The 12,136-nt window shown below is 52.2% G+C and overlaps 1 protein-coding gene across 1 annotated transcript; it reads right to left on the bottom strand.

Moving 5' to 3' along the window:
* Nucleotides 1–1,726: 1,726 nt before the first annotated feature.
* SERPINA12 (serpin family A member 12) lies at nucleotides 1,727–11,921 on the bottom strand. The gene is made up of 4 exons (XM_037502011.1): nucleotides 11,288–11,921; nucleotides 9,090–9,360; nucleotides 2,107–2,254; nucleotides 1,727–1,918 (listed from the first exon to the last, which is right to left on the bottom strand). The coding sequence occupies exons 1-4, from the start codon at nucleotides 11,919–11,921 to the stop codon at nucleotides 1,727–1,729; spliced, it is 1,245 nt and encodes a 414-aa protein (XP_037357908.1).
* Nucleotides 11,922–12,136: the final 215 nt, after the last annotated feature.

Below are 12,136 nucleotides of genomic sequence, written 5' to 3'. Positions count from 1 at the left end.
ACCTGCCATGTGCCGGGCGTGGCTTCTCCACAGTCTCGTGTCACCCTGACAGGTCCTCAGCCGTGTGGGGTAGATGGGATTACCCCCTCTCGGCAGGGGAGCTGCTGAGGCTCAGAGGGTTAAGTGCTGTGCTACAGGGCTGGCCTGGCCCCCCCCCCCCCCCCCCAGTGACGAATGCTGCAGAGCTGGGAGATGACTCAGGGCTGCTGATTCTCTGTCTTCCCACACCCACCCCTCGGGCTGATGCAGGGGAAACGTGTGCAAGCACACTGCGGTGATGCCAACCTTTGTTCTGTGCCCCTTAAGGGGGCCTCAACCTTTGCCCCCTCCTACCCTCTCAAAGCGGGTGACTCTGGTCTGCTGGATAGTGAAACTCAGCCCCATAAGCTAGCCCCCTCCCTCTCCAGTCTGCTTTCCCCACCAGCCTGCTGTGGGCTGGGTCTCCGGAGGTGTTGGCTGGATATACAAGTGCTGAGGGCCCTGGGAGCCTCTCTCACTTTGGAAAGGTGCTGAGGAAGACTCGCTGACCCCCAGCTCCACATGGAACCCCTCTCTTCTGCCCCAAACCGGAAGACACGGTCATTCGCTTCCTGTGGCTAACCTGTGTGGCCACAGGGAAGCCACTTCATCTCTCCGAGCCTCAGTTTCCACATCTGTCATAAGGATGTCCATTCTGGGTACCCACAGGGTAACTTTGACTAGAACACAATAGGCACAATGAGCTGTGAATTGCTAGGCACGCCCAGGGGATGACAGCTGGTGCCAGCTCAGACTTCTCAGTGCCAAGCCAGGCAGAATGCCCTGTTCCCAGAACAGCAGCAGCAGTGGGCATTCACTGCACGAAGTTGGGAATCAGCTGCTGGAATTGAGAGCATCACAGGCTCAGAATCTAAATAGCCCAATGAGCAGCTGTGCCCCTAGTGCCCCCTAGTGCTCATGGGCAGACCCTGCAAGGCCACCGTCAGGGACAGGTGCCTGAGCCCCAGGGCCCTTCTGCTGAGCTTGCAGACAGCTCAGGCCCAAGGTCTTCTTGGCCGGCTCTGCAATAGACACACCAGGCACTGAGCGCAGCTGCCGCGACTCCGGGCTGCGTCCTTCCGGTGCTGGACCAGCTCCTTCCCCGTTCTGCCACCTGCCAGGAGGCCAGGCTGAGCCTGAAGCTCCCACGTGGACCTCTCAGGGAGGTAACTTGGTAGCTCATGTGCCAAAGACCCAAAGCCATGGCTTACAAGGGGGAACTAACTTTTCTAGAGCAGCGTGCTAGGTCCCCACAAGCCCCAAGGGGCAGCATCCTTGTCCTTGTGTCAGAAATATGGAGACAGAGGCTCAGAGAGGGCACGGGGCTTCCCCAAGGAGACTGTTATGAGGATCTGCACTTGGTCTCTCACTCTCCACCAGATGCTTGCCTTGGCTCACAGCTTCCCCAGATTATCCACCGACAGTCAGCAGACACGCGGGGTGGGGGGAGACTAAATCACAAGACCCTCTGCCTGCCAGGGAGAAGGTCACTGCCAGCCTGCTGGGTGGGGGTGCAGCGCCCAGTCCTGGAATGTGCTGCGCTGGGAGGGGATCGGGGAGGAGGGCGTGCTGTGTGCTGGGACAAGGGTCGTGGGAGCGCGTGAGGATGTGGGATTCGATAGAGGGTCCCTGTGGTTCTCAGTCCCGGGGAGACCCAATATTCCCAGCCCCAGGCATGGCCGGGCCTGCCGCGAGCCGGCGCTCCCCCTTACTCGCCGGCGGGATCCGTGATCTTGCCCAGGAAGAGCAGGGAGGACGTGGTCTTTTCCTTGATCACCAGCAGGAAGGGCCTGTTCATCTTGACAGCCAGCGGCTTCTCCATGGGCAGCGTCTGCGCGCCGGAGCCCGCGGCCGCCTCTGTGCCCTTCTCGTCCATCCTCATGGTGGCCTTGTGCACGGCCTGCGGGGAGCAGGGCCGGGGAGAGCTGAGGCTGGGGTGCTCGTGGGACTCGCCCAGGGTCACTCGGCTGGCTAGGGGCAGAGCTGCCTGGAGCCCAGCCACTGGGGTGGACCCTGGCTCCCGCGGCCTCCCCCGCCCCGGGGCTGTGTGAAGACCCCCGGCCCTGGCCGAGGCTCCGCTGGACTGACCTCGCTCACTTTCAGGTTGTGATCCGGGGAGATCCTGGTGAGGTCCCCGTGTGCCTCGAAGACCTTGCTGACGCCCAGGTAGGACAGCATCTTCTTCAGGTCGTAGGTGCCAGTGATGGAGAACTTGGGCATGGACACGTCGGCGACCCTGGAGGGTAGAGAGTGACCCGTGAGCAGCAGGTCCCCGGACTCTCCGGGGCAGGCCCTGGGGGTTGGTGAGAAATGAGACCTCTGTCCCCCCGGGCCCCACACGTCTCCTGCCACAGAATGCAGTGGGGCTCCTCAACCCCGGGGCGTCCATCCTCTGTGAACTCTGTCCAGCTTCCCCTCACCCAGAGGAATGTCCTCACGGGCCTGCTGTCTCAGAGCCCCTCCGCTTCAGGGCCGAGGGTCCAGCCTTGCGAGCACCCTGACCCCAGCAGCAGAGCCCCGAGTCTGAGTTCACGTCCACGCGGCATCTCACGAGCTCCGCAGCTGTGCACTGATGATCTCACCTCTCTAAGCCACTGGGGCGGAACTGACGCTGAAAACCTCGCACCCGCGGACAGCGCGGCAGGAGCAATGCCCGGAGGGGCAGTGGTCGGCCCTGGTCCGTCCTCTCGCCCTGGAGTTAGCAGCTATGGTTTTCTGGGGGCGGGACTGGCTGGACCCTGCTGGGCCTATGTCAGAGACACTTGTAGGTCCTGGACTCCTGGTCACCTGACCCCTGAGCCCCACTTCTTGCCCATTCAAGGACCCTGTCCCTCGTCTGCCCATCATAAACGGCATCTGCCAGACCGCTCCCAGGGCTGACAACAGCACCACGCCCACCCTGAAAACAGATCCAGAAGCAGCTCCCTTGGCCCTGACCACCTGTCTGGCTTCCAGGCCACTGCTTTTCCCCCCCTCACCGCAGAAGGGTCTCCCCCTCCCCCGGCTTTCCACGTCCTTCCATTGTCACCTCCACCCACTCCGAGCAGGCCTTTGTCCTTAACGTTCTCTCCAAGGTGCTCTTTCCAGAGACACTGCTGACCTTGGCTTGCTGGACCCGCAGCCACCAGGCTTGCTGGAAGCAGCAGGGCCAGGGCCCTCGTCCACCCTGAAGCACTCCACCCAGGCCCACGCCTACCTCGCCAGCCACTCGTTCCTCTGACCCTCCCCTGGCCGCGCCAGCACCCGGCGCCCAAGCCCTGTGCCCGGGCCCTCTCTCTTTCCTATCTCCCCCTCCCCCAGAGATCTCAGTCTGTGTCGTGACTTCAAGTACCTGCAATGGGCAAGTGACCCCCAAACCCACCATCCCACTCAACTGTCCATGCAACAAAGACTTGCCACAGCCCGCTGTATACCAGGCCCCCTTCTAGGTGTGTAGAGGCCTCCATGACCAGAACAGCAAAATCCACGTCCTGCAAGATGTGGTCTGTCCACACGGTAGCTGCCACTTGGCCATAAGGAAAGAGGAGACACCGCCTCTTGCAGCAACATGGAAGGCGCTTAAGGGAGTGGCAGGCAGTAAAGCAAGAGGAAGGACATATTGGATGTTTATATAGAAGACAATTCGACAAAGCAAAATCCTTATAAAAACTAGAGGACGGTGATCAAGGAGGTGAGGCTTCCGGGGTTGGAGGGTGGAGATAGCGGGTGAACGAATCAAAGGGATCAAAGGGATGGCAGGAGGTGAAAAAAATGACTCCATTTTTTACGATAAACATGCACAGCTACTACCCCCCCAGGAAGAAGACCCTGCAGCCAGGGGCGCCGCAAATAGACTAGCTTGTCAGCCAGCCCAAGAAACTACCTTCCAAGACTAAATAACTGTCCAAATGCCACTGGTAAGCAGGAAGACTGTCCCGGCTACTGTGCCGAGCAAAGGGAGAAGGGAGACTATGCTGGATGTCTCAGGCAGCACCGTGCGGGATTAAATGACAAAACACAGATGGGGACACTCCTGCGCCTGACATCGCCCTCTTTAGAAGAACTGGTGGATACATGGTGTGCATGACTCAGCTCGCAGGCGGAGAAGCAGAAGGAATCAGTCCACTCAGTTCATTTCAAACGACTCCCAACAGGAATCATTAAAAAAAAAAAAAAGCCACACCCTTGAGTTTGTCTAGCCAGAAAGATGGACGAAAGCTTAGTCTAAAGATTCTGGATACAGTTGATTTACTTTTATTGACGTGACATTGCTTTATAGAATTACATAAGTTTCAGGTGCACACCAGGGAGAGTCACCATGTGGATTAACATTAAGTTAATTCCATCCTTCATGTGCAAATGTCCTGTTTACCCCAAGTACCTGTCTTCCTCTCCTCTTTCCTTCTGGCAGCCACTAACTAGATTTTTTGTCCAAAAGCTTATTTTTGCCTATTTAGTTCACTCATTTATGTGTTTTCTCTGTAAACCACATATACATATGAGTAAAACCAGCTGGTGTTTGTCTTCCTCAGTCTGACTATTAAGCACAATTCCCTCCAGGTACCTCCATGCTGTTGCAAATGGCAGGGTTTCACCTTTTTCCTAGCTGAATAGTACTCCATTGTAGCTATACCGCCTCTTCTTTATCCATTCATCTGTCCATGGGCACTTAGATTGTTTCCGGCTCTTTGCTACTGTAAATAATGTGGCGGTAAACATGGAGCTGCATATATTTATTCAAATTAGGGCTTTTGCATCTTTCGGGTAAATACCCAGAAGTGAAGTATGGAACTATGGGTCATATGGAATTGCAATTTTTAATTTTTTGAGGCGTCTCCATACTACTTTCTCTAATGGCTGCACTGGTTTCCAATCCCATCAACAGTGCACAAAGGTTTCCTTCCCTGCACACCCTCTCTGACACTTCCTTCTTGTCTCTTGAGTAATAGCCATTCTCACAGGTGTGAAGTGATAACTCACTGTTGTTTTGATTTGCATTTCTCTAATAACAAGAGACGAGGAACATCTTCATGTGCCTATCGGGCATATGCGTGTCTTCTTTGGAAAAGTTTGTATTATTTTCTTCTGCCCATTTTTAACTGGGTTTTTTGTTGTTGCTGCTGTTGCTACAAATTCTTTATTGTGGTTTTTAACTCCTTGCTGATGTATGACTTGCAAGTGTCTTCTTCCATTCAGCGGGATGTCTTTTTGTTTTAATGGACACATTTATTTCATGGTGCAGAAGCTTTTTAGTTTGATTTATTTTTTATTTTGTTTCTTTCTGCTGGAGTTGAATCCCCAGACACATCTCCATGGCCAGTTTCAAGGAGCATATAACCTATGTTTTCATCTATGTATTTTATGACTTCATATCTTAATCCATCTTGAATTAATTTTTGCGTGGGGTGTGAGATTGTTATCAGTATCATTTTTTTTATATGTGGCCGTCCAGTTTTCCCAGAATCATTTATTAAAGAGACTTTCCTTGCTCCATTGTAAGTTCTTGGTTCTTTTATCAGAAATGAGTTGTTTATATATATGGGTGGTTTTATTTCTGAGCTTTCAATTTTATTCCATTGCTCTTTTCATTTTATTGCAGCTCTTTTCATTCCAATACCATCCTGTATTAATTACTACTGTTTTGTTAGGGGGAGTGATACCTGCATTTCTGTTCCTTCCCCCACACTCCCCCAAGAATGTTTTTGCTATTTGGTGTCTTTTAATTTCAAATAAATTTCATGATTTCTTGTTCTACTTCTGTGAAAAATGCCATTACATTTGTATAAGAATTATATTGAATCTGTATATTGTGTCAGTAATATAGTCACTTTAACATAAATTCTCCCAATCCATAAGATAACCAGATGTTCTGTTCACTTTGTGGACTTGCATATCCAATTCTTTCCCCATATTTGGGAACTTACCAACTATTATTTCTTTGAATAAGTTCTCTCTTCTCTTTCTCCCCCACCCCAAGGTACCCTTTATTCTTATATTGCTTTTTTTAATGGAGTTGAATAATTATCATACTGTTTCTTCATTTTTTTTTACATCTTACATCTCTGTATTTTCCACCAGATTCATTTGTATTTTACTTTCTTTGAGCTCACTGATTCATTTTTCCACTTGGTCTATTCTGTTTCTGTAACTTTCTATAGTATTCTCGCTCTCATTTGTTGAATTTTTCATCTCCTGAATCTGTTATTTTCTTGTTTAAGGGCAATTTCTACCTTCTACTTGTTAATTTTATTTCATTAATTTGTTTTTTTGAATTTTTCTATATCTCTGATGAGCAATTCTGAGTTCTCTTTTATTACTTTAACTTGCTTTTCTGAATTTCCTTCCACCTCTTTGAATTTCTTCACTATAGCAATTTTGAACTCTCTTCTCTACCTGATAGGAGAATGTAATATTCCATGTCACTTGGAGGCTTGGATTCCGGAGAGGTGTTTTCCCCATGTGATGTTCTATGTCCTTGAGGTCTCAAAGTACTTGGTATTATATTTTATCTATCCATTTTACACTTTAAATTTCCCCGTTTTCTTTTTTAATCTTGATTGACAACTTAGAGAGTTGAACCACTTTTACTTTTCTAGCAGGTGGCACTGTGACTTTGATTGAATGGGATTTGTTGCTCTTGCTGGCTTCCACATGCAGATTTGTCTTAGCATTTCAGTGTCCGCAGGGCAGACAAGGGAATGGACAGGGGCAGCCACTGTTGCAAGTATGCTGAGGGGACAAGGATTCTGTTTGTGGAGCCCCTGATCTCTCTCCTCTCTGGGGTCCCAGATCTGGGACGCTGTGGTTTGTCCACCGTCAGTGTACTTCATGAAGTTTGTGCAAGTGCCAAGGAGGCAGACAGTCTACAGTGCCTTCTCTGTCGTTCTTATTGCTGTGGTCACAACAGGTGTGAGGAACCTCAGTTCCCCTTCTATGGGTTTTATCTGCGCAAGGATGTGTGCCTCGATAGCATTTCTGTTCTCCCTTCCCCAGGGCCCACGACGGGGTCAGCAGCCCTGGTATCCTGTCCCCCACCCTAGGCCACCACCCCACATGCTTCTTTCCATCTGCCCTCTGTCCACTGGTCTCTGAATGTCCTTGGGGTCCCCTCTAGTGTAGTCTGCATTGGACTGAAGGGCGAGGGGTGCTTCAGCCCCACCCCGAGCTGTGGATTCTCTCAGTGGTGTCTCCTGACAAATGCTCAGTCACTCCTCTTGGGAGCAAGGCAAGGAACCTTCTCTATGGTCATCTTGGTTCAGATATAATTTAAAGCAGGGTTAATGGGATCCCTGATAGAGGGAATGAAGATTGGGAGAGAAGAGAGCGGTCAAGGATGACCCCAAGGTCTTTGGGTTGAGCAAGTGAAAGGGGAATTGCCTTTGATGGAGACCAGAAGCTTGCAGAGGCTGCACAGGGGGAAATCAGCAGGGGTCAGGACTAAAACCCCACTGGGGCTCCATGGGAACTGCCAGCCCTGAAGGCAGGGGCCCTAAGTCTAAGGGTAGAATAATGTGGACTTGTGCGAGCACAGCTGGCCCTGACAACGCGGAGCCTGTGGCCCGCACCCGAGGGTGAGTATGAACAGAAAACAGGAGGGAGCCCCACGGCACTCAGCCGCGAGGCTTGGAGAACGGCGGGAGCGCAAAGGAAGCAGAGGGCAGCGGCGTGGCAACCAGGAGGTGGTGGGGTCCTGCAGACCCCGTGTGGAAGGCAGAGGAGCAAGGGCTTCGCATGTGCGTGGGCCCGCGCTAGGACGGTGCCGGGCTCAGGTGCACTTCATTCTCCTGTGAGGTCAGTCCTGTGAGGTCAGCGCTGTGCCGGCCGCGTCGGGGAGGAGCGCCTGGGTCTCAGCTAAGGCTGGAATGACGCAGACTTTCCCTCTGCGTCGGGTATCAGAACCTGCCAGTCCTGGCAGATGCCCGACTCTCATCCGGGTGGGGGTGAGGGGCCGTGGGGCGTGGGGAGGGGGGTGCTATGCAAAGCCCAGGTGCAGCCGCCCTCTTGGGTGAGGCTCCATGTAGTCTGCCGCTCCTCCCTGCCTACCTCCCCCACATGCTGGGGCCTTATCTGGAGCAGTCAGAACCAGAACTTTCCTCTCATGCACTTTCGGCTAAATTTAGGTATCAGAGCCTCGCTCTGGAAGTCCTCCAAGGGCGTGGGCTGTGCGGAAGACTCGGCCTCTGGTTAGTCACCACCAGGGGTGGCCCAGCCCTGTCCTAGCATCGCCTGTACCCCTCGCAGGCCCCCCTGGGCTCCTGACAACAGGTTGGGAAAGACAGGTTGTCAGTAAAGACCCTCTGGGTGGAAGAGAGAATGCAAAGAGCAGGGAAGAGGACGAGCTGCCACCGCTCCTGCCCGAACAGAAACTGCCCTCTCACCTCACGGACGCGCCACCAGTCCCGCCGCCACAGACGCCGTGTCACCTTTTAGCTTCCAGGAGCCACGCACATCCACCCGACACCAAGACTACACTGCACCAAGTTCCCAGGACTTAACTCGAACACCAGCCCTTTCCTTTCCTGCTAAAATCTACAGACAGGGAAGATCCTGAGTGGGATTTAGAAGCCTACCCTATGTCTGTTCTGTATCTTCAAAATAATTTACTCACTTTGATTCAACTGTTATTAGCACAACTTACTTGGGACACAACTTGGGACACCCCAGCTGAAAACATTATTCCCCGTACAATGAACAACTCACAGCTCCACTTAACACCCCATGTGTTTCTTCTTGAAGTTTTCTTCTGCTCGGATTACCCTTCTCCATCCTTACAAATCACAATTGAACCTTGAAGATGCAATGGCGCCTCCTCCATGCAGCCCTCCCTGACCACTACCAAGTCACCAAGTGTTTGCTCCATCCCCTGTACCCTCAAAATTGTCACACATCTTCCTCTAACAGCAGGCATTTCACCATAGCCCTATGACTGATTCCCAGGCAGCATCCTGCCCCAATACAAGTTCAACACCAAGCCCAGAATAAGACTTGGCCATGAAGTAGGAACTCAACACATCTGGGATAGAAGAAGTAAAATGAATGGGAGGAAGGAGAAGAAACAGGAAGATGAGGCAGACACCAGAATCCCTCTTTACCTTCGTGTGATCAAATTTTTCCATCTGGCAAAAGTGTCCCTCTTCAAGGCCTTCTCCACAGTCTGCATTTTGCCCTCGTCTGGGAGGATGAAGGTGGCCGTGACGTTGCCCTGGTAGGGCATCTCCAGGACGGTGCAGGCGAGCTCGTCATCACGGCCCACCTCGTACATGCCCCCGTGGAACATCATGGGCACCTTCGCCGTCCTGTTTCCATCCATTAGGAAATCTTCCTCTTTCGTTTCTTTTGGATCAAACTCCTGTTGCCACCTGGCTTAAGGATGAAGAAAGACAAAGTCACACGAGCATCCTGAGCGAGGAAGGGGACAGGATCCAGCTGACCCCTGGCATCTGCCCACCAGGATTCAAGGAAGGGGCTGCGTACTCAGGATATCAGGGTGGGCTTCTAGACCCCCGTCCCATCCCTGGCCGGACGGCCTCTGGTGAGGTGACGGTGGGCCTGAGGATCAGCTCCCCAGGAGGCCGGGAACAGGGCTGCTCAGCGGAGAGGGGAGCTGCAGACTGCCCTAAGCCCAGCCCCAAGCCAGGGTGCCCCTGAGGCTGCCAAAGCCCAAGGATTGTGGCAGAGAAGACTGGGCTGTCCAGAGTGGGCACTACTGAGTCTGAGGTGGGTGTACATGAAACTCTAAGTCAATCCTGAGGAACCGCTGTCGCTTGGGGCTAAGCAAACTGCCCATGGGAGCCTGCTGAAGAGCAAAGAAACCCCCAAACTGGACTTTGGACTCCCCCTTTCTGGCCCAGAGGATGCTTTAGCATAACTCAGACCTGGTCTTTTCACACCAACTACCCTCCAAGCCCCATTGTAGGATTTAGCGGGACAATTGCTTGAGTTCAAATTCTGTTTACACTGTTCTTGAGGGCTGACCTGGGCGTCAACACCCCTGGGCCTCCGTGTCTGTATCTGCAGCCTGAGGATGCTCAGGGGCGCCTCACAGGGCTGCTGTGAGATGGAGCAGGAAAGGCAGCAGTGCTCAGAGACAGCGTTCAGTGGGTTTGAGCGGATGACAGCCATCACACTTGTGATTCTTGTGGTGATCTAGGGAATGTAGGGACTGTGGGAAATTCCAGATTCTTCTCTCTCCCTCTGCTTGGAGCAGATGACGGTCTCAGTCTACCATTATCTCTCCTTTCCCCTCCACGGCTGTCCATCTCCAGGTGGATTCTGGAAGAACTGCTCTTCCGTAGCCAGGACCACATTACCGACAGCCCGGCAGTGATCGTGCCTGATCTGAGGACTGTCAGCCACCGATTTTCATCTCTGCTGGCCGACCTTTATGCGCCTGTGTGTGTGAGCGGGTGTGTGTGGCTGGGGGAGGGATGAAACTTGGATTTGGGAACATTTCTCCGTCCTCTTTTACCCTCTCTTGCCCTCAGGTCTGGAGAATCTACAAAATGTTATAGAGACCAAGGCACGACCCCCCCCCCAAAAAAAAAAAAAGTGATCCCCAGCACCATCACTGAGAGTGTGAGATGCCTGCTGGAGAGGGAGAAAGCACACAGCCCTCAGACCAACAGAAGTGGGTTGTAATTTTAACTCTCACTGACTAGCTTTGTAACTCAGCAAGTCAGTTCACCTCACTGAATTTTACTTCCCTTATCCAAGAAATGGAGAAAACAATGTCACTCCATTATCTAGATCTGGTGTTGTGGATAACCAGTAAAATGAAAATGAACATACAAGGAGCCTCCCTCGTGGTTCAAGGAGTTAAGTCGCAGCACTGTGAAGCTATCGGCGGCCTCTGCAGCACGAGTTCAATCCCTGGCCAGGGAGCTACCCACATGGCGCAGCAGACCTCTCCTGTCTCCCCGCTGCTCCCCTCAGCAGTGGATTTCAGTCAGTCTGCCTGTTCTGTTCCCCGCTCTGCCTCTGGTGAACCCTCTCACCTCCTGAACCTCTGGCCTGTACCCCAGTTCATGCATGCATAAAGAAATCCTTTAAAAAATGAAAAATGCACATACAGGGAATAAGTTACACCTTCGCAAATTCATTTCCATACATTTCACTTTGAATCCAAACAGCCCCTCTCTGAGTTATGTGTCCAGAGACCAGGTACCAAGAGACTGTGTGGATAACAAGGTGGGGTTCTGAGTTACAGAGCAAGCAAGTGACCAGCCCAGGGTTTTAATCTGAGCCCGCTGTTCATCCTACCCTCCCCATGCCAACATGGCCCAAGTCTTACCTCGAAAGAAAATGCAATTTACCAGAAGCATCACAGTGCCAGGGGCTATGCTGTTGATCAGGTCCTCGATCTTCCCGTGGGTTTTCTCGCTGACGTAGTCATTGACCTGTTGTCGCGCATTTTCCAAGTTATGGAAATCAGTGGGGATGGTGTCTGCATTGTACATTTTCTTGATATTTTTCAAAAACTTCTGCTCTAGCTTCACCTTCTGGTCGATGAACAAGGCATTCTCCAGGCCCAGGTCCAGATTCTGGTTCCCCTGGTTCAGCCTGGGGATGAGGTTACGGAAACCTTCATGAAGGTCTTCCTCTGGCATAGCCCTGAAATTGAATCCTTGTTTGATCTCTCCCAGGGTGGAGTCCTGGGCACCCAGACTCAGCATGGAGAAGGCTGTAGAGATACTCAAGGGGGAGAAGAAGATGTTCTTATTGGGCTTGTCGGAGGCCAGTTTCTTGAACAGATTGAAGCCAAACTCCGTGTTCCGCTTGGCAAGCTCCTGGGACGTCCTCCTGCTCTTCCATGCTGAGAACTGGCTTACAATTCCACGATTCTTTGGAGAGAAGCTGGGATTCAGAAGGCCTTCTACAGGGAGGAGGCCAGCCAGAAGCAGGCCCAGGCCCAGCATGGGGTTCATTTTCCCTGGAGAGTGTCCTGTTGAGCGACAGACATAAGATGAGCAGAGAAAAGAATCAAAGATTCCCATTCCCTTTCTTATCTACAAGCAAAACCAGATGAAAGAAGTGATTCAGTGGCTTGTGTTGTGCACAGAAGTTTGTAAGTGCTCTGATCCAGGGCTTTGGAGTCCGTGGATCAAGCTTTACTTGAAGTCCACCCAGCTCCATTTTTACA

Source organism: Talpa occidentalis, unplaced genomic scaffold, assembly GCF_014898055.3.
Source record: "Talpa occidentalis isolate TD23 unplaced genomic scaffold, MPIMG_talOcc4v2.1 talOcc4.11, whole genome shotgun sequence".
Classification (NCBI taxonomy): Eukaryota; Metazoa; Chordata; class Mammalia; order Eulipotyphla; family Talpidae; genus Talpa; species Talpa occidentalis.
This window is presented reverse-complemented; position numbering and strand designations above follow the sequence as displayed.